Source organism: Sebastes umbrosus, chromosome 1 (genome assembly GCF_015220745.1).
Source record: "Sebastes umbrosus isolate fSebUmb1 chromosome 1, fSebUmb1.pri, whole genome shotgun sequence".
Taxonomy (NCBI): domain Eukaryota; kingdom Metazoa; phylum Chordata; class Actinopteri; order Perciformes; family Sebastidae; genus Sebastes; species Sebastes umbrosus.
The window spans coordinates 20,764,378-20,791,777 of record NC_051269.1 but is presented as its reverse complement, the minus strand read 5'-3'; the positions used below and the strand labels follow the sequence as shown (position 1 = coordinate 20,791,777).

Genomic DNA, 27,400 nt, shown 5'->3' with positions numbered 1-27,400 from the left:
TGTAAAACTACTCAGGCTTCACTCTGCTGCTTTTGTGCATAACTGCTACCTGAAGTGTATTTTTACACTGCGGGTGTATTTTCTTGTGATTTATGTATGTGATTTCATTGAATGTGTATTTTATAATATACAGTACACATGAGTGATTCTTTCATTCACACTGTATGTTTGCAGCTGTTGACTCAGTACTCCTTCCTGGACTATGTGATGGGCGGCTGCCAAATCAACTTCACCGTAAGTCAACACATAAAAACACATACACATTTTAAATGCTTTATTTTAATCACGTTCAACTTCGCATGATTGAAATAAAGTCAAAGATCGCAAAGTTTTGTGTTCTTGAGATAACAAGATGATTGATCTTGTGATCCTTGTGAACTGAGATACATACAGACGTATCAGTTAGTAATCATAACCTCTTAATTGATCCATTAAACACACTTTATAAACAGTTTGATTAAATTAACATGTAAAGGATGGATTTGAATAATGAATGAATGAATGTTTGTAGGTTGGGATTCATGAATGAAAGCATGTTGTATGAACACTGTAGGTTGGGGTCGACTTCACCGGCTCTAATGGTGACCCTCGCTCACCCGAATCCCTCCACTACATGAGTCCAGAAGGGTTGAACCAGTACCTGTCAGCGCTGTGGTCTGTGGGCAACGTGGTCCAGGACTACGACACGTTAGTACAGACTCACACACAACCTACTCCGGAAAAACTACACCTTCAAAAATACACCCAGAAACCCCCCATCCCACCAAGCCCTAAACTCCTCACCCTGAATTTAACACCCTGATCCTAAATCCCACAGCCTGAACCAGAAACTCTGAATCCTCATAGAGAAAAAGTGCTTTTGTTTATGTGACTGTAACAGTGGTTGTTTTCCTGTTTCAGTGATAAACTCTTCCCAGCGTTCGGATTTGGAGCCAAACTTCCTCCAGACTTCAAGGTCAGCCAACCAATCACAGCACAGCATTCTACAGGCTCTATTGGTCTCTTAAGTGTGACATTCATTCATCACTCTTAGCCCCGCCCAGAGTCCGTGGTGTAAAATCATGTTCTAATTTTGTGTTTTGGTTGAATTAAGCGATTCTTTAGAACATAATGACAGCATCAGTTCTCTTAAGCCGTCAGTCCGATTAGAGCTTTTAGATTGTCTCATAAATTGAACTGTTGTGTTATTGATCTTGCAGGCTGCACACCATGAGTTTGCCCTCAACTTCAACCCCACTAACCCCTACTGCCAAGGTACACACACACACACACACACACACACACACACAGTAAAAGTCCTGTATTCAAAATCTTACTTAAGTGAAAGATCTGAAGTAAAAGTACTTGTTCTGCAAAGAAATTGTCTCCGTGACTGACTTACTATTGTATTAGATTGTTAACGATGTATCAATGTGTAAGTAGAAAGTAATAGAGAAATAAATAAATAAAGTTTTAAAGTTTAAGTAGCATTTTACTGTTGTTGCTTGTCCAGATGGAGATAGTTTTTAATACTTTATTTGTATAAAGTAGTTTGTATTTTAGCCCAGTGCTTCCCAACCTGAGGGTCGCACCCCCTCCAAAGGGTCCCAAAATACATCTGGGGGATTGTGTATATATACAGTATATACATATACATGTGTGCATACAGTATATTGTATATATACTCTATATGTGTGTGTGTTTGTGTAATATTTTCATCTATGTTAAAGTGCTTCCTGTTTGTCTCTCTCAGGTATTCAGGGGATCATTGAGGCCTACAGGATGGTTTTGCCTCAGCTGAGACTCTCTGGACCCACCAACTTCTCTCCCCTCATCAATCACGTCGCTTCCATCGCCTCCCAAGGCGCGCAGAGCAACAACGCCTCTGTGAGGACACACACACACAAAAACCCACAAACGCACACAAAAAATAACTAAAAACACAAACTCACCTATGTCTATATTTCTCTGCAGCAATACTTTGTCCTCCTCATCCTCACTGACGGTGAGATCACAGACTTGGATCAAACCCGGGACGCCATCGTTAGGGCATCTCGGCTGCCGCTGTCAATCATCATCGTGGGGGTGGGGCCGGCAGACTTTAAGGCCATGGAGCTTCTGGATGGAGACGACGGCGTGCTGAGGTCGACTACGGGGGAGGCCGTCACCAGGGACATTGTCCAGTTCGTCCCGTACAGGCAGTTCAAAGATGTAAGTGTGTGTGTGTGTGTGTGTGTGTGTGTGTGTACACGTGTATCTTTCATGCCCATGTGGAATAGAAGAATAGGATAATTGGGTAATAACAGTGTACCAGAACGTTTTTCCTTCTTATTTTGCAGATAATTGCTACAGAGCACCTGCAAAAATTCAAGATTCAAAGATTTTATTTGTCACATGCAGGGTGACTCTTGATGCTGTGAAAAGTCTAGTGATAAAGAATTAGAATAAGAATGAAAATTACAATAAAAAAAAAGACATATAAAGGATAAGATAGATAGAAGATTAAAAAAATATGAATACATGTGATATAAGTATAGGTCATAAGTATTGAAAATGTTGCCGTGCAATTTTTCAGTTTTTAAAAAAGTAAAGTGTACATGTCAGAGTTGCAAACTGTACAATAATATTTTGTACACACAAGTGGAAATATACAATCTGCAGGGCAATGTGGAGTATTATAGTACAGAGGACGTTGTGCTGGGTCGAGGATATACAGAGGACGGTGTTCAGTTATAGCCCTATGTGACCAAAAGGTTCTAGGACTTATGAAACCAGAAGAACTAAACTAGGAACTAATAGTCACCTTTTCGCAATCCTGTATGTCAGATTAATATACAGATTTAGACTTTTGAAACACAATGTTCATAAAACATGTGGAACCTGACTAAGGGCCTGTGTCCACATGGCGTCTTTCTCCTGGCAGAAATGCGCCCGCAAAAAGCACTTTCACCCCTCTAATCACCTTTGTTCGATAGACTATCATTGCCCCTTTGCTTTTTATAATCTATTTGGGCTACTCTCTATTTGTTTGACATTTTTTCACTGTGAGCACCAACTGAAGGAAGAAGTAATTAACTTAACGCTACATTAACAGAGGTTGACTGTACAGCTTGCAAGGCGTACAGCGATAGCAGCACAACACTCACCAACTACATTCAGTGTCCTGCCGATCTGTTCCAACAATTGGGCTTTTTGGTCTTTGATATGGTTAATGTCTGTCTGACATATCATAAAGCTCTGGATAGACGGGGCCAAAATAAGCTTCTCCTCCATTTTCTCGGTAACCGTGGTGAGGAGTCCAGCTGGATGATTGGTTTCCTGAAAAAGAGCAACGGAGACGTGACTAACGCTTTTGAAAAGTTCTGATATTTTCAACTGGAAGCACCACGGCCACACAAAAAAAGCGGAGCGCTCAGAAAAAGACGCTAGGTGCAGTGCTTTTTCTCTGAGTGGCCACATATACTCTCCTCATTGGGAACAATTAAACATTTAAAAAATAAAAAAAAACGCTATATGGACACAGGCCCTAAGACCGTCTTAACAGACCTATCCTCCGATGGCTCCAGATAAGCATTTACAACACATCTCTCTCTCTCTTTGTCTCTCTCCAGACTCCACAGTCGGCTCTGGCTCAGTCTGTCCTCGCCGAGGTTCCCAACCAGCTGGTCTCTTATTTCAAAATGAGAGGCTTCGACCCACCTAAACCAGCTAAAGCAACCCCCAAACCCGCCCCGACACCCACCCCCAAAGAATAAACACCACCCCTGCACTCCCCAAACCCGCCCCCACACCCACCCCCAAAGAATAAACACCACCCCTGCACTCCCCAAACCCTCCCTTAAAGGCCCACCCGCATCTCATTCCAGGATCAGACCACCCACAAAGTCGACCACCCTTCAGGGGACCAACCTGATGTGTTGCTAGAATCTCAGCCAATCACAATGCAGCATTCAGCTGTCAGCCAATCAGGATGCCATGGGCAACCCTTCCCAGTTTTTTTTTTAATCCAGATTTATAATATCTTTTGTTTTCTTATTTTTCTCCTCACTAAGTGGATTGATAATGATGTAGTATAGATGATGGATTATTGATTCCTTCTGCTGCTTCCACACTAACTATGCAAATAACATGCCTTTACTAACATATGTTTAACAATCACAGTGCCGCACACACATACGGACACAGACTCTGTTTCCATTATCGTTGCCATAGTAACAGAAAAAGGTCACTGATCTCCCGAGAGCTGAACCTGTTGAGTAAAAACTGTATTGTAAGTTCTCCGTTCAATACAGTGAGAGTTTTATCACAGCAGCATCTAGTGGACATTAGGGGAACTGCAGCTGCAGGTACCTCACCGTAACCAGTGGTGTCCATGTTACCATGACGGCACCCTGGACCAGCTCTGTATGTGTGTGTGTGTGTGTGTGGCTCTGATTAGCTTTATTGATCAGGTATCAAAACTTAGCACTTTGCTCTTGCACAAAATGCTGGAATATTGTATCATGAATGATATTATATACTCTTTATCATAGCTTTACTACTATAGCCTTATTATAAAACTTTACTACAGCTTTACTGTAGTCTTTAGTGTAGCCTGTGTGACCTTAGCATGCTGCTTCCAGACTGTTCTGGCACGACTCTCAGTGGTTTGTTGATACCGCCGTCTTGGCTCCCAGCGCAGAACTCATTTCTACCTTCAAGCCGTGTTCAACCTTCTTAAAACGGCCCGACTCTTGTTTGGCCCGTTAACACACCAAACTTGATCACCTCAGTATTGCACACAGGTCAGGCAGCGCATCACGTCATCATCAGTTAATCGTTCATCCTGAATTAACCCTATCAAATGTGGAAAGCATAATTTGGGTATCAGTCAGCAGAGTCACCAATTCATCTCCCTGTAACGTCTATAAACGTATATCTGCATATGAATGTAGAATCTGTCGGCAGCGGGACAAGATTTTGGTATCGGAAGCGTTCTGGTTTCCATTTGCATTTGGAAGTCGTAACCGTGGTAACCCTCCATCCCACATGACCTGAGCATCACACTGAGAGTCTGTCTGAACAGCTGCTCCGTTTCTTTACCAAAGACTGTCCTCTGAATGCTGGAATGACCTGAACACACACTTAGTGTCAAAATGTGTCAAAACTCCTGTTTACTGCAGCAAAGCCACAGTTAATGTAACATTATTAAAGAGTCATTGCCAACGTTTCATCTGCACTTAGAATTAACTTGATACCACTTTTTCAACCACTAAAATCACCACCACCTTTGCTGTGGATGTTTTTTTATTTTCAGGGTCCATTTTATTGAAGTGAAATATTTGTTTATTTTTGTAGCGCTGACATTTGTTTTAACTTTAGCAAATGAGTTAATTCTTCGTGTTTGGGAACAGAATAATAACACTTGAAAGCTAGAAAATAACAGTACGTTGAAGTGAGTGAAGATTATTTTGTCAGACATATCCGTGGAGTATTTTTAGTTGAAGCAGTGTTTTATGTTTCCAGTTGTTTGTCCTCCGTCTGCCCTCTGAGGTGCCAACAGTGTCTGCTGCTTCACACTTTGTGTTTGGTTGTTTTGGATCAAAGTTGTTCCACTTTTCTATCAAGAAAACAACAGAAACCGTCACCTGCTCACAGACTCCTGTTAACCTCCTACAGTAGCCAATGAGGGACAGGAGTCGGAGGAAATAAAGTGTGAACAGGGTGAGATGAAGACAAAAATATTAGAGCATCTTCTACTCGTCTTTAATTTCTCAAACATCTCCTGAGTTTTCAGAGAAGTTCTGAATCGGAGGCTCGGACTCTTAACAGCTTTACATGTTTTGACAAAATCAGTTTATCAGAAAGAAGAGAGGATCATCTTCTCAATTCATTTTGACCCTGGAAACAGTAGTTAGTAGACAAAAAGCAAGAGATGTACTTGAAACTTCCATATAAACTAATTAAATGGACCATGAATTCCTATTGTTTTGTTTGTTTCAAACTGCAGCAGATTCTGTAGATTGAAGTTTGTCCCCGTCAGGCTGCCATGATATCTTCTTTATTTCTTTTCCTCTTCGTTGCCAGAAACTTGTTTTATGTGTGTTTTCTAGTTGAAGGGAATATTTGTTTTCACATGTGGTTTAAAGTGTTAAAATAATTTTTTCTAATGTTAGAAACCTCAGCCAAAAATCAGCAGTTTCCATTTTAAGCAGACTGTTAATGAAGCAATGTGAATCACAAACAAAAATCATTATAGAAATCTGATCTGAGTTCAGCCGAACATGCTGTATTGTCACCGCAACCCTGGCTGCATGGTCACATGGTGCTGTAATGTCATTAAGTAAAGGAGAAGGGTTGTACAAATTTCTAAAAAAGCGGCTAAAACCATCACAAAATGCTGCCTTACCATATCTTGATAAAGAACTACACCTCCCATGATGCTTTGCTCCTCAGTGCTGCCCACCTGCTCACTGTGATCAAACAGTTTTTATCCTCTTTACTCTGTTAAATGTTTGTTGATCCACAGCATCATGTGACCAGCAGCTCCACTGCTCACTTATTCAACTAACTGCTACTAACTAACCAGTATAACCAGTAACATCATGTGTGTATGAACGCTGCCTGTTGGAACACAATAATAAAGACAATGGGAAAGAAAAAAAAAGTTTCTTTAATGTTTCAGTGGAGAGAGCTGCTGCTGTTTAAAGGGTCATTCCGCTTTATTCAAACTTTTCATTTTCAGTTTCTTGACCTGTTGGATGTCTTTTTATAGATGCCAGCGTGTTCCCAGATCTCAGCTATATATGAACTTGGTGAATACAAAGTTATTATCACAGATAGAAATGATAGACACTCATCAGTTAGTCCTCATCGTCAGTTTCTCATGTAAAAACGAAACGTTGCATTGTTTGAAAATATGAATATGAGCCGTAAAGCCTAAATTTAACTTGTGTTTGTCCAAGTAACTGCTTGTGTATTACTACAGCAGGGGTGGAAAGTAACTAAGTATGTTTACTGAAGTACTGTACTGTATTTCCATTGTACACTACTTTATACTTCTACATCTCTGAGGGAAATATTGTGCCAGATTTGACTCGTTTTTTCAGGATGGCCTGGGACAACATTGGAGATATGTAGAAAAAACTTGAACTTATAGCTTTGAAAATAAAATTAGCAAGTTAACAGTTTGTTTTACTTTCTGTTCCTTGTTTTCTTCTTTGCTTCTAGCTAACAGAAACAGCCGTCAGTGAAAACAAACACCAGACTTAATGAAGAAAAGAGTAACTTTAATTCAGTACTTTGATTTTGCTGCTTTTGGTTTTCAATACAGATCTTTTACTTATAATTGAGTATTTTTTACATTGTATTACTGAATACTGTGTGTGTGCGTGCGTGCGTGCGTGCGTGCGTGCGTGCGTGCGTGCGTGCGTGTGTGTGTTTTCTAAGGAGGAAACTAGTTGAGCAACTCTATTTGCTTTCTCAAACATTAGAGAGGACCTGCCCTAACAGACACACACTGTACACACACACGCACACACACTCAGGTGCCTCCTATCACACTGTTGGACAGAAAACACACACAGCAGTTAGTTTCCTACTGTTGAACAGAAAAGACAGAAGAGAGCAGATGAGACGACTGCAGAGAGACGATGTAGACAGGTGAACAGATAGACAGCTATCAAGATCATCATGTCCATCAGTGTGACTCTGAGGAAGGTCTCCAACCTGCCAGGACGATATGACAGAAAGGTGGAACTCTGCTTCAGAGGTCAGTTACACACACTCACCTCTCCGTGTCCGCATGGAGGAAATGTCTTTCTAATATCGGCTGGAACTCTACGGACAAAAGTATATGGACTACCCTGACTTTAGGGTACTTTTGGTCTCTGGATTGTCTTCATGGTTTGCTCTAGGCTGCTTCAAAAGTAACTAAGTACATTTACTTAAGTACAATTTTGAGATACTTGTACTTTACTTGAGTATATACATTTTATGCCTTTTTATACTCCATGACAATTCAGAAGCAAATATTGTACTTAATAATACAACATATAATCGTCACATAAATTATGATTTAATATTATAACTTATTGATCCCTGCAGGGAAATTCACAAGCTACCCCGCAGTATATAGAGTTATTAAATCTAGCCCCACCTTTACTACTTTTACGCAAGTACAAGATCTGAGTACGTCTTCCACCTCAAGGCACTGATGTAAGATCCTTTTAAAAGTAGAAAAAAACAACTTAATTTTAAGTAAAAGTACTGCTTTCAAAAATAAATATAAGTACATTAGTATTAAGTAAGAATTCTTTATGAAGAAAGTCTCCTTTCAGGTGGTTATATTATTTTATTACACGGCTTTGTTGAATACTCGATTCTGATTGGTCAATCATGGCGCTCTACGGTCTGTTATTTCTTTATGGCAGACTGTTGCTATGTATAACAGACCGTTGCTATGGGTGCAGTTCTGATGTCGGACTCTGACCGACCGTTTTATCCCAAATTATTGATTTCTTAAGTAAGTAGCCGTGTAATAAGCAGGATAATGTACAGCTGGCGGGTCATTGTTGTGAAATAAACCCCTTCAGGGAGATTCAAGACCCCTCCGCTTTGCGTCGGGTATCAGAACCGGCCCTGACCAATTTGGTGCCCTAGACCAGATTTTAGCTGGTGGTTATGTTGTTGTTGGCTTTTTTTTGTTAATATTTTGAAATAATAGTATTAAAATAGTATTAGAAAAAGTTATAAATTTAGATTTAGTTTTTCTTCCCTCATTTTCGGCGCCCTTATGGATGGATGGCGCCCCTAAAGCATTCGCCTATACCACCGCCTATGCAACGGACCGGCTCTGATATACATCAGTGGATTACTATCATTGATACATTAATGACAAACATTAACATTGAACATTTTACTGTTGTAGCTCGTCAATGTGGAACTACCTCATTAGGTAGTTTAATCTATAAGTAATGAATCAAAGTATTTCAACTCATGTGGAACTAGTGGAGTAAAGTAGCATCAAATTGAAAGTACCTAAAAGTAACTAAAACTGATGCATGAGGGGACATGTCTGTTTCACCAGCTGGAACAGGGTGTTGTGTGGAACAACAACACAGAGTCATGTGATGTTGTTTGTATTTATTACTGCTGATGTTTGAGTGGATGTAATGGATGAAAAGTAGACATGAGTTAGTGTCCCTCCACTGCAGCTCAGCAAGGAAACACAAAGAGGGAATTTTATGCTGAAAAGACACTAACTTTTGAATATAATCCAACTTCTTCCATCGTAGATTTTGTCCCCCAACACTTCCACTGGAAGCATGTCATGAAGGGATGTCTTAAAGCTGGAGTAGGCAGGTTGGAGCAAATATGATTTAAAAAAAAAAGAAGTTATTTTATAAAACGGTCACTATATCCTGACAGTAGTGCATGAGACAGTTAATCTCTGGTGTCCTCCGGTGCTCCTAATGGCATCTGCAAGATTTCACAGACCGGAGGACAACAACCAGTCCGAGCCGAGCTGGAGCCTCGCCGTCTCTGAGCAGCTTTCAATCACTTGCGAACTTCGATCAAACTAGAGAACCCTGATCAAATATGAATCCAATACCAAGCACCGCCCACCAGCCGGAGCGAAATAGGAGAGAAATAGGCATTAACGTAACAGAATATTGATTCATATTTGATCAGCGCTGCCTAATTTGACCGTTTGATTGGAGTTAGCGAGCTGTGATTGACAGCTGCCTCCATTGAATGAACAGCCAATAGGAACACTAGAGAGCGAAAGTCTCCTGTCATGAGCTAGATTTTGTCTGAAAACAGAGCCATGAGGAGGTGCAGAAGTCCAGTTTTCTCTCAGAACACTTGAATTACAATATGCTGAACGGTTATTTTCGAATATTGCCCAGTTAAGCCAAAAGTATACTGCCTACTGCAGGTTTAATGTCCAGTATGAACAGGAGGAATAATCACAAGAAGGAAAATGGACACCTGATGTTTTAAGACTGTAAAATATGTGAATCTTTCCTTTAAGACTGCAAACGTGTCACGTGTGGAGCTCACTGGGACAGGCTGGGTTTAAGTACAGGCTCTATTGAGCTCATATCTTTGTTGGTTTCATTTAATTTCCACATAATGAACAAATAAGGAGGCTCACATAGACAGTATTATAGTCCCATTCAGGTGATGGTAAAAAAACAACAATAAGCACCTTCAGATATAAACGACGATACGATACAACTTTGTCAGTTTACACTGAAACTAATTTTACATCCTGAGGCAGTTCCGTTCAAGAAATTTACATACAGGTTAAACAGCCTATAGTTACACATATGACACTTTCGTAGATGTACAAAACATATTTAAACAGTTATGACAATTGAACATATCACATTATTTCCTCTGGATTCAGATCTAATTTAGCGGCACTCTGATTTCGGTTTAGCAGCAGGATATACTGATGTATAAAAGAGTTCTTCAGCTTGTTGTTTTCGAATGAAAAAAATCAGCTGTTGGAAGGCAGAACTTGGTATTCTCCGTTTAACTTGAGTTATATAGAAGGACGTATTGTACATAAAAGAGACATAACATTATTTTGAAAGTTTTGTCTGATAACATGTTTAAGAAAGTAACATATCCCTCAAAATTACACATTCACACCACATAAAAAAACAAACAAGCTCAACCTTTCTCCCCATATGATTTCAAATTGAGTTAATTTGTTCTTTTCAATTGTCTTTTCCATTTTCAAATGATAAGACATTCATCTTTTTCCAGTGTAGTAGTGTGGGAGGGTATGTGGATTTCCAGTCTTTGAGTATAAGTTTCTTAAATACAAAAGAAAAGTCTTATCTTCAAGTATACAAAGCGATGGATTAAAAGTAAGAATAGGTTTTTGATATCGAGTGATAACCATATGTGAAGCTCCTGCCATAAACTGCACAGCGTAATAATAATAATATTCATGCTGAATCTAAAATGTTATAAATAGCGACTTCTTCATCTCTGTTTATTGTTGTCACTCTTAAAACCAGCTTATCTGCGCAAACTGAACTGGTGTTGTGTAGTAGACCATGATGAATTGTGGGATACACTTAGCTCAGGATACCACCTCGAAGCAGTATTTACTCAAGTAGTGTACTTAAGTACTATTATGAGATACTTGTACTTTACTTGAGTATTTCCATTTCACGCTCCTTTTTACTGCACTACATTTATGTGATATCGCTAGTTACTGGTTACTTTGCAGATTCTTGATTATTAATATAAAACATAAATCATCTAATAAATTGTGATATATATTATAGGTTAAGCAACCCAGCAGAAACCAGAGAAGTAAGTCTCAAACTTGTGATGTCATAGGGTATAAAGTCTGGAGCCGCTCCATAGACAATGAATGGGAGACTGATTTTATGGACCCACAGAATGTTTGTTTTCTTCTTTATACCCAAATGAGCTTTATTCTCTTGTAGTGTTGCGAGTTGTGAAGCAGAACATGTTCCCATATACTCAGATCATTCCCGTGTGCTCTCAGTGTCATCTAGAACATCTCTCCCAGTTCATTGTCTATGGAGCAGCTCCACACTTTATACCCTATGACATCACAAGTTTGAGTTTTATCACTCTAGTTTTTGGATTTAGGAGAGAGTTGTTCATGTTTATTAATATTTTTGGACTGTCTGAGATAACAGGACTAACATGTATGATTTTTGAAAATGGGTGTAGTTCACCTTTAAGGACATGTTGATGGTAAAACTGTCTGTCTGTCCTCCAGGTTTCACCCATAAAACCAGAGCCCTGAAGTGTGAGAACTTGGCCATCTTCAACGAGGTTGGTAAACCAACGTCACTGATCTGATCTGATCTCTGGTCGACAGGGGGACATGTTCAGAACCGATCAGATGATGTCATCATTATAACCATTCAGTTCTTTTTATGTCCACTAGATGCTGCTGTCTAAAATTAGATTTTGGTTGTATTGAAGTGAATGGGATGTCAGTGGAAGACAGTCAGTTCAGGTGGAAGCAGCTGTGAGGATGATGAGCCGCTGAGATTTCAGATCACATGACCTTCATCATATTTATCGTGTATGTGCGTGTGTGTGTGCGTGTGTGGGTAGGTAGCGGTAGCTGTTTGTCTGCTTCAGATTTAAACTATTTTAATGGGGCTGATAGGAAACTGTACCACTCCTACAGTACACACTCACACAGCCGCTCCTTCAACACACACACACCTACAGTTAACATGAATCTGTTTTATTCTACTGTGCCCCACGGGGATCCTGGAGATATAAAACAAAGACAAAAAAAGGCTGTTGAATCACACACAGGAACACAGGAATTACCACACTAGAAGCTCTATGGATGGAAATGTCAGTCTGTCGGTCCACCACTTTGACCCAGACTGATATATCTCAACAAAAATTTGATAGATTGTCATCAAATTTTGTAAAGACATTCATGGTCCCCAGAGGATGAATCTTAAAGGGATAGTTTGGGTGTTTTGAAGTGGCATTGTATGAGATACTCGGCACGCCTCCAGCATCGAGAAACAGACAGGAGCACCGGCACCGGAGCAAAGCAATACAGTGCTGTAGACAGGCACAGCAGAAAAAAATATTTTAACTACCTATAAGAAAGGCTCTTCAATGGGAAGTGGATGAGTCCAGCAAACACAAAGCTTTCATCCAGGAGGCCGCTGTTCGTGACCCGTGCATTAGTTTCACTTTCACGTTACAATCAGCTGTTTGTTCCTGTCCCATTTTCACAACGTTCAGTGTCCTTTTCACTTTACTAACGTAGTAGTTTTAAGCCCAACCATGTAGTTCTTTCGGAAGCCTAACTATAGTGGTTTTGTTGCGTAATCCAAAAAGTGACGCCAAGGGTAACTATAGTGGTTTTGATGACGAAAATAGCGTGAAGCCAAGGGCCGTGACGCCAAGGGGCGGTATGTGACGAGTTGGTATGAGAACGTGTTACAGTAGATGAAAAGTGGAAGGAAGTTGTTACAATTAATCCTGAAGGGGAAATGAGTGTGTGAACCAAAGTTTATGGCAATACATCTGATAATTGTATTAGATATTTCAGTCTGGACCAAAGTGGTCGACCAACCGGCTAAATTGGCCATCCATGTAGTTCAATGGGTGTTCCATCTCTGTCTAGATATATGCAATAACACAACACAACATACAAATACACAACAATGGCCGCTGAGGCTCATGGGTACTGTGTCTGGAGCTGTACAGACCAAACTATAACATTTCTACCTTATGATCAGAACAGGGGTGTACTGTTTGGATCAATGATCGTGATGGTCAGCATGAAATCAATTCGTATGTAATCCAAGTAATTGCGAACAAGGAAGTATAAAGAGCGGCGAACGCCCTGTAGGGAGGAGGTTGAGGTGGACGAGTTGGTCAAAAAACACAGGACTTTTGCCCAAGAGACTGGTGTTCTGTCTGAAACCAAAGTCAGAGTTGATTTATTTGTCACGTAACGAGTTATTTTTACCCAAACCGCAATCTTGTCCTAAAGCTATCTAAGTAGTTTTGTTGCTTAAGCCTAACCAATTTGATCTTTTCCTAAACCTAACTAAAAGTAGTTTTATTTTGAAAAGACTGGAGTGGAAATTGACACGTGTATCACGTGTTGCTGGACATTTGTAGGAAAACACACGAAAAATACGTTGTTGTAAGTCGTGCATGAGCGTCACAAAAAAAATTTGCATGAATCAAATAGATTCAATTTCGTGACTATTTCACAAACTGCCGTGAGACTGCGTTGAATGATCAGGAGACTCTGTGGTTCTAAGTTTGAGGTTCTCCTGAAAACAAACTTCATTATGTGATTTTAACAAAGGGAGAACAAACTGTATTTGTCAAACAGAAGCCTCCACCCGCTTCACCACTACATCACCACCTGTTTGTTGACAGAATCACTGCCGACAGGTCAGATAATGTAATTACAGTAACCACCGCATGACGTGAACACAGCAGTGAGCTCTATGTTTAGTTATGTTCCTCTGAGTCAGACCGGTGTTTGTTCTCCAGGTGTGACCCGGTCTGTGCGTCTGTGTGTGTGTGTGCCTAAACTTAGCACATGGTGATTAATGCTTGTAGAGGAAAAAAGCCAGTGTCAAGACAGAAATAGTCTCTTTCTTCCTGCTCTAGTTTGAGTTGTTCTCTGTTCTAATGGAAGTTAACAGTTTGCCTGAGATTTGTGTTAATACAGCAGCTGTATCTCAGTGTGTTGGTCATTAATCACAGGTTGGTGGTTCAATCCCTGGCTCTGAAGTGTCTTGAGCAAGACATTGAACTCTAAATTGATCCCAATGTGTGTGTATTTAGTTTGACTTTTTAGTTCAATATTACATGAGAAAAAGTTTATATGGGAGAGGTCAAAGGTGGAAAAAACCTCAAAGAGGACATTCACATCCGACACCTGTTATCATGTGACCGTACTAAGGTCATGTGACACTTGAGCTAGCTCCATTTGCTGAGGAAGGCTGTGAGATATGACTAAAAGCTCAGAAAAAGCTTAAAAAATATATTTTGTATTTACTTGTATTTCTTCCCAATTCATTTCAGAATATAAATTAAGCGTGTGTGTTTGTGTGTGTGTGTGTGTGTGTGTGTGTGTGTGTGTGTGTGTGTGTGTGTGTGCAGCATTTCCGTTGGCCTCACTATGGTAGAGTGATCAGAGATGAAGTTTTGTCCGTCAGTGTTTACAACTGCAGTAAAGTCTTCACCAATAGGTAACACACACACACACACACACACAAATATGTATACACACAAACACATATGGTTTTCATGCCAGTCACACTAAAAACATGTGCATGTGTGTGTGTAGACTGCTCGGCAAGCTGGTCGTCAGTCTCCAGCATGTTGTTACCGCAGGGAGGCTGTTGCTACGGGAACCGCTCACTGATGCCAACTACAGCCTGACTGATGTAAGGACAACACACACAAACACACACTCTTTGTTGCATAAGACATCGCTGATGTTGGTTGACATCACTTTGGGTTCTTCTTCTTCTCTCCGTAGATCTACATCGAGTTGGACATTCGGTATCATCCGGTTGAGGGAACAGCAGGAAGCTGGGAGGGACAAGAATTCCTGAAAGTCGAAGACAATGATGAGTAAGAGATCGTGTCCACACTGATCCAGAAAACATCTTTTCCACTAAACTGTAAAAACAACAGTCTCTGGGTGTAGTGTGGATGGAGAAACTGGAGCGTTATTGATGTTACAGAGCTGTCCACCAACGTCTGTTATGAACGTTGTCATCGCTACTGCATTGCATAGTGGGATATTTATGACGCTGGAGTGGCCAGCGTTGCACACTGTAATATTTCACCGGAAATAGTATGCAATTCACGTACTACTGGTTTCATACTAAGGTTTCGGACATACTAAAAAAATCTCACATACTGTTTTTTTTTTTAAAGTTACTTTTTACCAATTTTTTTATTGACAGTGGATAGAGTCTTGGAAAGGGGGAGAGAGAGAGAGAGAGAGAGAGAGAGAGAGTGGATGCGGAAAGGGCCACAGGCCGGATTCGAACCCTGGCCACCGCGGTCAGGACTGAGGCCTGTTACATGGGCGCCCGCTCTACCAACTGAGCTAACCAGGCGCCCTCACATATTGTTTTAACGTACTAAATAGCATGTTATGGAATTTTGGAAGCAACCTTAATTTACCCAAAATTCATGGCAAATTAGTCGTACTTAAGATAGTCAAGACAAGTCATTTGTACGTCCATCTGAAGTCTGACTATTAGTTTAATCTAAACCATAGTCAAAGTCTGTCTTTGTGAAAGCAGCACCAGGACATGTTTAGCCTGTCTTAATGCAAACATTGGAAGCAGGGGAAACTGTTAACTAGACTCTGAGAAAAGAGATTAACCCCCCCCCACAAACAACAAACACTGAGAGGGTTTCAGCATTTAGTGTTATAGAAAATTACTGATTGGTCAATCATTGCGTTCTATGGTCTGTTATTTCTTTATAGCAGACCGTTGCTATGTATAACAGACCATTGCTATGGACACAGTTCTGATGTCGGACTCTGGCAGACCATATTTATAAAATTATTGATTTCTTAAGTAAGTAGCCGTGTAATAAGCGGGATAATGTACAGCTAGCGGGTCGGGGTTTATTTCACAACAATGACGGACTCGCTGTACTTTATCCCTTACTTACTGTAGACTTCCTGACCAGCAGAGGAGCTCTGACCCGACTGAACAATTGATTCTTTTCTCTTCCTTCCTTCATCCTCAGATCAGCTCTGGTCATCGAGAATGAAGGATTTGGTGACATTGAAAGGTGAGAAGTTACACAACTTTATACATTCATTCTCTTAGCTAGAGCAATACTGGATACCGATGCCGATGTATCTATGAAAAGATAATATCGGCCAAAATATCGGACATGCCACACCAAGAATCCAACTCCAGTCTGAACAACCGCAAACAGTAATCCTCGTCCCCTTGAACCAAATATCCTCCCAACCCTCTACTTCTTACAGAAAGAACACAGAGCATTTTGGGGGGAAACAATTCATTACTCTCTCTCTCCCTCTCCCCGTCAGTCAGCTGAATGACAATCGCCCAAGTCAGCTGGATAGAGAGGCTCGGCGTCTGGGGCGGAGCCTGGTCCGGACTGGGGATGAAAATGATGATGATGATGATGATGATTTTGATTATGACATGATGGACTTGGAGGCTTCCGACATCATCTTCACTCCTCTGCTGAGGTCTGGTTACTTTACTGCCTGTCTGTCTGTCTGTCTGTCTGTTTGTTTGTTTGTTTGTTTACCTGAGTTCTGTCAGCTTATGATATGCTGTCAACAATATGTGTGTGTGTGTGTGTGTGTGTGTGTGTGTGTGTGTGGGCGTGTAGTCGTTGCAGGCCGAAGTCCAGAAATGTTGCTGCAGCGACACCCAGTGTCAAGAGCTTCCAGGTGAGTTCAATCATCCATCCATTTTTGAGCGATTGTCCGGGTTCATGTTACCGTGAAAACAGGCTAATCAAGGTAGACCAGACATCCTTTTAACCAGCTACATCCTCGAGCTACTCCTGGAGGATCCTGAGTAGGGTGACCACATCCCAACAAAACAAATGTGGGACAAAGAGTATGTTTGTGTCAGACAATGTGGGACACGTTACCAAGGCTGAGAGGTAGTCTACAATTTTGAGATAATGTCTAGCTAACTTAAAAAAAAACATTTCTACTCTGCCCCTTACCTCGTAACATCTCTATGCTTTGCCTGAATGCATTCATAGATCGGCACATCTCTTTTTGAGCCACTTTTTTGTGAGACTCACATGAACTGTGTTCCAGCAGCCCAATTCACCAATAATTGGAGCACAACCTCTGGTTCCCCTTTGACAACGCGAACCACCCTTTTCTGTCAGTCCACAGGCCCTGTCCAACGGATATGGGTTGAGTGGCGAGGGTTCATTCAGTTCTAACTTCTCTGATGTGTGTGTGTGCGCAGGTGAATGTGAACATCCTGGAGGCTCGGAGGCTGGTTGGAGTGAACATCAGCCCTGCAGTTTTCATCAGAGCGGGAGATCAGAAAAAACACACAGCGACACAGAAATCCACCAACTGCCCCTTCTACAATGAGGTACTGCAGAGAGGAGACAGTCCAGTAGAGTACAGTACAGTAGAATATAGTAACCCCCATTGATACCATTTGTTTCACAGATTTGCTGTTAAATTTAACAATTTTGTTTACCACTCGAGACCTTGAGGAACACCATAGAAAAAGCCATGCTGTGATTTGGTCTCAAAAACTTTTGAGATTTTGAGATTTTGGCAAGAATTACATTTTTCAGCGATTGGACGGTGAGCACTTCTGTTCTGGAAACTGCTCAGGAACCCCGTTATTGTCAATCTACCTAGGGAAGCCATACCTCCTCTGAATGGGTCGTGTCTGAAAGGTAATCCCTAAGTTGCGAAACTCTCGTGAAATGGTTAAGGTTAGGTATTGACCTTGAATGGTTAAAGTTAGGATAGGTCGTCGGGCAGTGAGTCTTGCGAGAGTTTTCGCATGTTTTCAGAACTTGGGGGTTATCTTCTAGAGATGCTCTAGGTCTCTAGTTTGTGGCTGTAAAGTTTCATGAGGCTGTGATTATCCTAGAGGTCACCACATGTCATTTTATACAGTGAGGTCAAAACAAATGCTATGGGGACTAACATCATCCCACATGAATACAATTGGCCCAAACTGCATGTGATTATCATAAAGTGGACAAGTCTTTAAAGGGGAGACTTGTGGGTACCCATAGAACCCATTTTCATTCACATATCTTGAGGTCAGAGGTCAAGGAACTCCTTTGAAAATGGCCATGCCAGTTTTCCTCTTCAGCCTAACTTTGTAACGTCATTCAGCCTCCTTCCCGACTAGCTAACATGACATGGCTGGTACCAATGGACGCCTTAGTTCATCTAGTTTCATATGTTTGTAGCTTCACTCTATCTTTAAAACTGAGCCCCATACAACCTCTGAAAGACAGTATGTTGGCCGGGTGTCCGGATTGTTAACAGGTTATCTCCTCTCCTCTTTCAGAACTTCCTGTTTGAGTTTCAGGAGGCTCAACAGACCTTCTTTGATAAAGTCATAGAGATAAAGGTCAGTTCTAATCTGTGTAGTTTTTTTTTTTTAACTCCTGTTTCTACTGCTGTTACCATGGTGAGAGATGTGGGCGTGGTCAAAGTGAACACCTGTAAATGTCACATCCTCTCAGGTGTTCCACAGGCGGCTTCTGGCCTTCCTGATGACCCACATTGGATCCTTTAAGATTGACCTCGCCACCGTGTACAACCAGCCAGGTACCAGTACTGCTCACACTGCAGCACTCTGATCGAGATGCTGTACCATACTCACTGACATCTGACCTCTCTGCGACCTTTCTAGACCACCGCTTCTACCAGAAGTGGGCTCCTCTCACCGACCCGGCAGACACCAGGTCAGGGAACAAGGGTTACGTCAAGGCCAGCATCAGTGTGCTGATGAAGGGAGATGCTCTGAGCATGCCCAGTCTGGCACCGCCCTCCTCGTCTGGAGCCAGTGACGACATAGAAAAGTCAGTAACGACACATCTTGAATACATCATCATATTATCATTACTATGATCACATAAAATGGGGAAAGTCATGAATTGGCATGGCCCGAAAAACATGATTTGGGCCTTGACAAAAATGAGGTGTGGGCCACCATTCCTCCGCACCCCATTTAGTAAAACATTACATTATATTGAGGCTAGGTTTAAACAGCTGGTGCGATCGGCTCCAGGTTCTGACACTGTGTTTTTCTCGCAGGAACCTGCTGCTTCCTCGTGGCATGGCTTCTGAGCGTCCGTGGGCTCGGTTCCGTGTCCGGATCTACAGAGCCGAGGGTCTGCCCACCATGGAGGCAGGGCTGATGGCCAAGATGTCCAAGGCCACTGACCGGACGGTCTTCATTGATCCCTACGTACAGGTGACATTCGCTGGACAACAGGTACGCAGACATGTGTATATACACGTGTTGTAATATATATTCTCCTCCAGGGGGTAGCAGCCTGCAACAAGAACCTTTTTGAGGAAACTAAAATTATTCTCTGTCCTATATGTCTTTTGATACTACAACTAGGAGTCGCCAAATCAGAAGATTTACCAATTGTACTGTGTTTGTGTGTGCCTGCAGGGGGAGACGTCGGTTGCCAGCGCCACCAGCTATCCAGTTTGGAATGAGGAGATCTCCTTCATTGAGCAGTTTCCTCCTCTGGCTCAGCGGATCAGAATCCAGGTGCTCGATGACGCGAAGATGGGAGACATCGCCCTGGCAACGCACTACCTGGACCTGCAGCAGATTTCTGACCCCACCAGGAATGGTACGACCCACTGTTTTTTTTCCTTTTACTTTGATGATACTCTACTAAACATCAGACCTCACCTGCAGAGAGAACCAGGTCTTTATCTGACACAGTCTTATATCGGAGACAGACTTTTATTTCTAAACTCTGTTTTATAAGTATGTTTTATCATATTTCAGTTTTTTTTTTATTGCTGTTACGCTACCATCAATCACCTCAACACCTCCTGCTCAAATACTTACCATTAAAAGCCTTTCAGTGTTTCAAAGGACATACAGTTATTCCTCCCTATCCTGGTGGGCTGTTAATGTAAAACATGTGAAGGAAGGCGTTGAGTTTAATTGACAGCATCTTAACTGCGATCAAAAGTAAGTAGAAGCAACTGGAATCTGTGAGAGAAAACAGTGTTAGTGTGAAAATAAAAGGTGTTTTTAGTGGAGTGGTGTGACACAACTTTGTTGAAATGATATGTGAACATTATCTACGTTATGCTGAACATTATGAGCCTTTAATAGAGACCAGCCTTTACTTGTTTGTGTCAGACTCTACCATTATCTGAATACCAGCTTTTCTTTGAGAATTTATGGTGACAGGGAAATATCTGTCTTTTTGTAGGGTTTAACCCCACCTTCGGTCCATGTTGGGTGAACTTGTACGGTTCTCCTCAGAACTCCACCCTCGGAGACGTCCACCAGGTAAACCAGACACGACCAAATCAAACCCAACATTTAAAGCAATAATTTGACATTTTGGGAAAAACTTATTTGCTTTCTGAATGAGAAGATCGATACCACTCTCCTGTCTGTATGGTAAATATGAGGCCATACACCATACATACACTGTCTGTATGGTCAATATGAGGCTATAGGCAGAAGCTGTTTAGCTTAGCATAAAGTATAAGTCTATAAAATATTACAAATCTGTAAATCTATCGTTCTGTCGGTGCTCTCCCACGTTTTTAAAATCAGTTAAGATTTGAAAGTCCTCTAGTGGCTTAACCCTCTCTCTTCGCCAGTCTTTGAACCAGGGTCTGGGTGAAGGAATCTTCTACCGTGGTCGAATCCTCCTCACTCTCAGCGTGGAGGTTTACTCCTCCCCTGCTGCCGTCACCCCAGAAACAAGCACCGCCGCCTTGGGAAAGGTACCTCCTACTTATTGTTATAAGAGTAACATCACAGTGTGAATTACCATAGTCCAGGACAGAACATCAGTTTTCTAGCAGATATTTTCCTGCTGCATGTTTCATGGGAGTCAGGATGTTGTTAATTTGGCAACCACAATATCTAATAAAATCTCAGCAACTCTCTCACATCACCTCGTCAAATCTCACATGACCTCACTGACTCTTACGTGACTCCTTCTTGTATGTCCTTGAAGGTGAAGGGAGCGCTGGGGAAGCTGGGACTGAGGAAGAAGAGGAGCAGCAAGAAGAAGAATAAGGAAGGTCAGTCTACTGAGGAGAAGCAGGAGAAATGAGAACCAACATTTTAAAGTGCATGGTGTGGTTTCCTATCATCATTTAGGAATGATGGTGAAACAGAAAGGAGAACCAGTTTAATGTTTTAGTTCAAGGACATAGATGGATATCCGTTTCATCTCTGAATGTCCAGTACAGAGATAGGTCCAGGGCATGTTGAGCCTCGCTTAGCATGCAGACTGGAAGCAGGGGGAGACTGGTAGCGTTCCAACAACAACTCACAAAGCTTTCTGACTCACTATCTCATTAACTGACTCAGGGTAAGGCAGCAAAACAGAGGATTTCCCAATGTTTGAGTTTCAGTCCAACTGTAGTTTGGAGAGATTTTACAGTTCCTTTTAAAATGATTTGTCTCATCCAGGATGCTGAAATAAAGAAATTATGCTTTACTAAAGTACAAATGTCAGTGATGTCTGATACTTCAGCTACTAAAGAAGGGCAGTGTAACAAAATCCTGCTGTGAACATAAACAGTCACTGTCAGTGTTGATCATAATATTACAGACTCACATGAGTCGGACCACAGGCCTTTTCTTGGACGACTTGGTTGAAGACCTCCACATGTATTTGTAGTTTATTCATCAATTTGTTTTATTTTATTTGCGGTAGCATCTACGTCTGCCAGTGGAGCGGTTGACGAGTCAGGGGAGGCGGGAGTTGAGGTACCGGAGTCTGTTACCGTGGAGATTGAGGAGATCCACCCACTCCCTGAGGTCAGTACCACCACCACCATCATCATTATTGAAACATATTGGTTGTGTCTGTCTAATATTTCAGAATAAGCAACATTTCATTTTTATAATTTATACTTTAATTGACTATTTGGAATGAACGATTATGTTGTTTGGGCTTCTTCCTACCTTTCTTTACAGAAATACATTTATAACTACATATTATCTGCCCATGTGGAAGGCTATCCAATACAAAGCAAACAAGACAGAGTTGCAGATGGGGAGGTGTTTCAGGTAGAAAACAGAGTGATGTCCTGCAGCTTTCAGATTTTTCTTCCTATTTTTCGTCCTCAGGGTTTCCTGGGACAGAGTGAGGACTTTCTGTTGTTCGCGTCTCTGTTTGAAGTCACCATGGTGGACCCGTCTGTAGGATCCAGACCGGTGACCTTTGAACTCTCCATAGGTAAACAGTGTATTCTTTGTCCTGGATATCTCTACTAGGGCTGCAACTAACCATTATTTTCATTATGGATTCGTCTGACGATTATTTTCTCGATAACTAATTTAAGTCAGAAAATAGTGATCACAATTTCCCAGAGACAAAAGTAATATTCTTCAAATGTCCGACCATCGGCGCAAAACCTAAAGATATTCAATTAACTATAACATAAGACAAAGTAAAGTAGCAAACTCACAATTCAAAAGCTGGAACTGAAGAACATTTGAGTTTTTCTTTTTTTCTGAAACGATTAATCGTTTATCAAAATAGTTGTTGATTCATTTTCTGTAGATTGACTTATCGATCAATCAACTATTTGTTTCATCTCTAATCTGTACAGTTCAAGGACTTTTTCCACTGCTTTCCAGCCCACGCGTTATTGAAATGTTGTTTCCAATCTTCTATAATCGTGCAGAGCACAACCTAGGGTATGGTTTGGACTAGGGCTAATTTTGATTAAAAAACAGTTCTAGTTAGTGCATTTGGGCCAGGGTCAGCACCTGATGCCAGATTTAGGCCACTGCTGAGCCAGACCCCTTTGGCTACCTGCGGTTCAGGTGTACTACTACTTTTGTAATTTCCAACATCAAACCCCTGAGCTCCATCAGCTGTTCTGTTTCTGGCAGGGAATTATGGGAAGGCAGTCGGGGTCGGGGGATCCAAGAAGAGCCAGAGCAGGGAGGAGCTGAGGAGGAGCAGGGATGACCTGAGGAGGAGCAGGGAGGATCTACATGAGGAGGTGCAGGGCCTGCTGGAGTCAGAAGAGGAGCTGGACAGAGAGGAGGTGCTGAGTCTCGAATCTGAGAACAGATCTGTGTCTGCTGCCATGAGACTCCAGTCCACTGAGTATGACAAGTATGTAACCACTGCATCCACACAGGTAACTGCACCTACAACTACTACACAATCCATCCATCTATTTTTCAATGCTTCTCCGGCTGAGGGTCATGGTGGCAGGTGGCCAAATAAGAGACACCCTTCTCTCCAGCCCCATCATCCAGCTACCTCTGGGTGATTCCAAAACTTTGCCAGGTTAGATGGGATAGGTAAGATCTCCAGTGTGTTCAGACACTGTCCTTGAGACACCTTTCCACCACCAAGACTTCCACTAGAACTTCCAACCCTGCCTCCTCCACAAAAGGCATGTCAATAATGTTTAGGAGCTCTTCAAAATGCCTCCCCACCCCAAGAACTAAGCCCTGCTCCCTCTTCCTGAGCTATTAAACAGTGTCACCTTCCTGAACTCCTCCCACACCCGAGCTTTTGCTTCTGCGACTACCGAAGCTGCAGTCCTTCTGCCCTTCTTCAATCTCGGCAGCTTTCTTCACTGTTAAGTAGCTGCTTATACAATAGAAGCTTTGAACATGACCCGTTCTGTTTTCATTTCTCCAACCTTTGACGGGATCCGATTTCACCCCCCAGGAGCAGGTAGAGGAGCTCCTAGGCCAGGATCCAGAAGGTAGCCCCAGAATCCCGAATCCAGACATTTTATCGGGCAGATCCTAATTCGTAGACATTGAATTGCTCTTAGTCTGGCCCCTCACCTGGGACCAATTTTCCTACCAGGAGATATTGCCCCCATCAACACAGCTCCATGGTCACAGGGACACACAAACCCCTCCTTGGCTGTTGCTTGGCAGCTAGCGTGGGTCTTCCTCAATCACAGTTTTGGCGCTTCGATCATTTGACGTAGTGCCCTTGAGTAACCCACTGAACCCCAATTGCTCCCGATAGGTAGGCCAGTACCTTGCATGGTAGCCCGCTTCCATCGAGTGTGAGTCTGTGTGTGGAGGCAAATTATAAAACACTTTGGATAAAAGTGCTACTGTATATAAATGTAGTCCATTTACCATGACAAGGTGGCGACTCTTGGAGGAGTAACATCTACAGTAACTACTCCACAAACACTTCCCACTTGGTGTCTGCTTGACCATCTGTATCTCTCCACCTGTCTGTCTGTCTCTCAGGTCATTCCAGTGTATTCCTCTCCAGCCTCCCTCCGAGAAACAGAAGCCTTGTCTGTTTGTCTGGAGTCAGTTTGAAGATCACAGCTTTCGTCTCTATCAGGCCAACTGGCTCAACAAGACGGCCGATAGGCTGGTGAGAGACAAGTGATCTTTCATTTTCCTTTTATTAACACAGTGTATCACACAATGCCTACAAACTGTGGTCATATTTCGTCCTCTCCTCATCTCCCCACTCCTCTTTTAGGAGATTGGTCTTGATGAGGTGGAACGTCTCTTGAGGAGGCCAAGGAGTAACGCAAAGGAGCGTTTGGTGGAGGTGCTGCTGGAGCTGGTGGCCTCCTGCAAGTCAGTGTTCTCCTTCTGAAAAATTGTATTAGAATAGATTTAGTTTGATTTGGTTTGATTTGATTTCCCCCCCCTGCCTGTCTTTCTGTCTGTTCTCCTGTCCGTGTCTCTGCAGACAGTTTAGTGTTATCGCAGACAGGAGGTCTCATTGTCGTCCCAACAACCTGGACAGATGCAGGAAGGAGTTTATCAAGAAGAATTTGGTGAGTCTTTTCTTACTTGTCTCTTGTTCTATCTGCCACCATCTTCCTGCCTCTCTGTCTGTCTGTCTGTCTGATTTAATGTCTGCCTGTCTTCAGGTGTTTCTGGCCAGACAGGCAGTGAGGGCCAGACGGAGGATCACTAGGCGGACGGCCAAACAGCGGACGATGGATAGCAGGAAACTCTTAAGGAAACTCCGCCTGTTGGCTAAAGAGGTCAGAGGTCATAAAGTGGTTACCATAGGTTACCACAAAAACGTGAACGGTCGCAGTATGTTCAGCATAGGTGCTGGAATAGGGGGACAACACAACTTTTTGTCCCCCCCACTTTCAGGTGTTATGGTAATAAAATGGTAACGTCTAAGCTAGGTATTACAGTCATAGAACGTTGGCGGTAATATCTATATGGTATCTAACATGTTGGACCTTTATCCAATCATAGTTGACCATTGTGTAGCCTAATTCAAATGAAATCAAAGGATTCTGACATCCAGCGCGCCACACTCTCGGTAGGCCCGCTACAGTTTAATAATGTGCCGGAAATATTTTTACACTTCTCAACGGTGGGGTCCGCGCAGTCTGCCAGGGGGATTCAACTCGACGCGTCGAGACATCTCCCCGGCACTGTCTGGCTATCACATTGCATGGCATCGCATGGCATGGCATCGCATCGCATCCAATTTTCTCTGGTGCACCGGCTCTAGGACAGCTTGGTACGGCCGGGGGTGCTCAAGGCCCCACCCATAAGTTCCCCCACTGCTTGTTGGATGGGGCTCCCGGCACAACTGTCAACCGGTGCTCAGTGCGTCAGGGGTCTGCGGGGATGTCGGCAACCCACACCTTGAAATATGGACCCTGTCTTGTTTACCATGCTTTGTGGGTGGGACTTTTTGCTGTGTCATCACCTTTCATATACAACTAATGTGTTTATGATTAAATTGTTTACTAGAGCACTTAGCCTCTTCATTTTGCTCTCAAAGTGCATCAGATTGATGCATTTAACTTTAAAATGTACAAAATTTTCTTCCGGCAAGCATGACCCCACAACCCCCTAGAGGGTCCAGGGTCCACCCACTGTCTCACAAAATCCTGTGGGAAACACTGTATTAAGTCATCCAAAACTGGATGTCCCCCCCCCACTTCAAAACTCATTCCAGCGCTGCTGATGTTCAATATGTCTGAGGTCTAACACCCCCTCCCCCACACACCCCTCTATCCAGCCCCAGACTACCATCCCGGACGCATTTCTATGGTTACTGAGTGGGAGGAAGCGATTGGCTTACGTCAGGATCCCCGCCTACTCTATCCTCTTTTCATTGGTGGAGGAGCAGAGGGGGCGGGACTGTGGCAAAGTCACCACCCTCTACATGAAGGTAGCCGTTCTAACACTGATGTCCATCTCTAAAATCATCGATGGCGCTCCCCGTTCTGTCTCTGAAAACATCTGTCTGTCCGTTCAGTCTCCAGGAGGTTCAGCAAATGAGATTTTTGCAAAGCTGGAGGTCTACCTGTGGCTCGGTCTGGCCAAGTACAGTAAAGATGTCACCACCGGCTTGCCGGAGGAGTTTATGCCAGTCTACGAGGAGGATGAGGAGGAGCAGAGGTGGATGGTAACCGCGGGGAGGAGGAAGCTTCCTGTCAGTCTGTCCTGCCAGGGTGAGACAGCGGGGGGCGTGGCTTCTGCACAGGATAATTGCTCAGGACTTCATGAGTGTTGTCTGAATAGAGAAAAATTTGTCCTTCAAAATAAAAGCCCAATTTTATTTAAACTTGTCAATCATGAAGCTTTACCTGGACTCAACAGCAGTCTGTCTTGTGAAGAAAGACCTCTCTTACTCTCTTTTCTCTCTCTCTCTCTCTGCAGACAGCAGGTACTTCCAGCTACGATGTCATCTGTACCAGGCGCGTGGCATATTGGCTGCTGATGATAACGGCCTATCAGATCCTTTCGCCAAGGTCCTCTTCTCTACACAGTGTCAGGTTACCAGGGTAGGTACAACTGTCCCGCTGGTTAAAAGGTTAGAATTTCTCATTCAATTAATGAGCACATTGATTTAAAACTCCTCTGCTTCGATCTGTTCTAAGAAATCAATAGAACAAATCACTCTTTCAAAATAAAACTGTGATTGCTAACACTCTGAAGTCATCAGTGTTTAGTATCATGTCACAACATCAGTATTTGTCTCTTTTACAAAAAAATTTAGCTTGTTTTTTTATGTTGTAGAAGAAGTCAGCCAGTCAGAGAGAAGGATGTTCTGTGTCAGTAGTATACGTTTATATCAGTACTCCAGTGACACTTGTTTTCATGTAGAACTAACCATAACCAGTAAACTGAACTACATGTGTAAAATTGAGCGCCCCTTTACCACACACATTTTACACATATTGAGTGTTTGTGTGTTTGTGTGTGTGTGTGTG

At 42.4% G+C, this 27,400-nt stretch overlaps 2 protein-coding genes across 4 annotated transcripts in view; both read left to right on the top strand.

Moving 5' to 3' along the window:
* cpne1 (copine I) overlaps positions 1-6,325 on the top strand; it is a 30,629-nt gene extending 24,304 nt beyond the window's left edge. For 2 of the 3 annotated variants that reach the window (XM_037757899.1, XM_037757983.1), the window contains exons 10-16: positions 175-234; positions 554-687; positions 901-955; positions 1,200-1,254; positions 1,733-1,866; positions 1,954-2,190; positions 3,591-3,752. In XM_037757899.1, coding sequence (XP_037613827.1) covers positions 175-234; positions 554-687; positions 901-955; positions 1,200-1,254; positions 1,733-1,866; positions 1,954-2,190; positions 3,591-3,734 — 819 coding nt within the window. In that variant the 3' untranslated portion in view covers positions 3,735-3,752. The other variant, XM_037758052.1, reaches the window with a different exon arrangement.
* A 1,221-nt stretch (positions 6,326-7,546) lies between these two features.
* The window catches only part of fer1l4 (fer-1 like family member 4), a 37,203-nt gene continuing 17,349 nt past the window's right edge, over positions 7,547-27,400 (top strand). Inside the window, exons 1-27 of the mRNA XM_037766122.1 lie at positions 7,547-7,729; positions 11,735-11,790; positions 14,623-14,711; positions 14,810-14,909; positions 15,005-15,099; positions 16,240-16,284; positions 16,550-16,714; positions 16,861-16,921; positions 17,460-17,591; positions 18,537-18,599; positions 18,715-18,799; positions 18,885-19,053; positions 19,289-19,469; positions 19,656-19,842; positions 20,440-20,519; positions 20,840-20,965; positions 21,202-21,268; positions 21,910-22,013; positions 22,326-22,434; positions 23,097-23,325; positions 24,438-24,570; positions 24,682-24,782; positions 24,898-24,985; positions 25,082-25,198; positions 26,203-26,355; positions 26,443-26,638; positions 26,847-26,971. Coding sequence (XP_037622050.1) covers positions 7,651-7,729; positions 11,735-11,790; positions 14,623-14,711; positions 14,810-14,909; positions 15,005-15,099; positions 16,240-16,284; positions 16,550-16,714; positions 16,861-16,921; positions 17,460-17,591; positions 18,537-18,599; positions 18,715-18,799; positions 18,885-19,053; positions 19,289-19,469; positions 19,656-19,842; positions 20,440-20,519; positions 20,840-20,965; positions 21,202-21,268; positions 21,910-22,013; positions 22,326-22,434; positions 23,097-23,325; positions 24,438-24,570; positions 24,682-24,782; positions 24,898-24,985; positions 25,082-25,198; positions 26,203-26,355; positions 26,443-26,638; positions 26,847-26,971 — 3,135 coding nt within the window. The 5' untranslated portion in view covers positions 7,547-7,650. The remainder of the gene's footprint in view (positions 7,730-11,734; positions 11,791-14,622; positions 14,712-14,809; positions 14,910-15,004; positions 15,100-16,239; positions 16,285-16,549; positions 16,715-16,860; positions 16,922-17,459; positions 17,592-18,536; positions 18,600-18,714; positions 18,800-18,884; positions 19,054-19,288; positions 19,470-19,655; positions 19,843-20,439; positions 20,520-20,839; positions 20,966-21,201; positions 21,269-21,909; positions 22,014-22,325; positions 22,435-23,096; positions 23,326-24,437; positions 24,571-24,681; positions 24,783-24,897; positions 24,986-25,081; positions 25,199-26,202; positions 26,356-26,442; positions 26,639-26,846; positions 26,972-27,400) is intronic.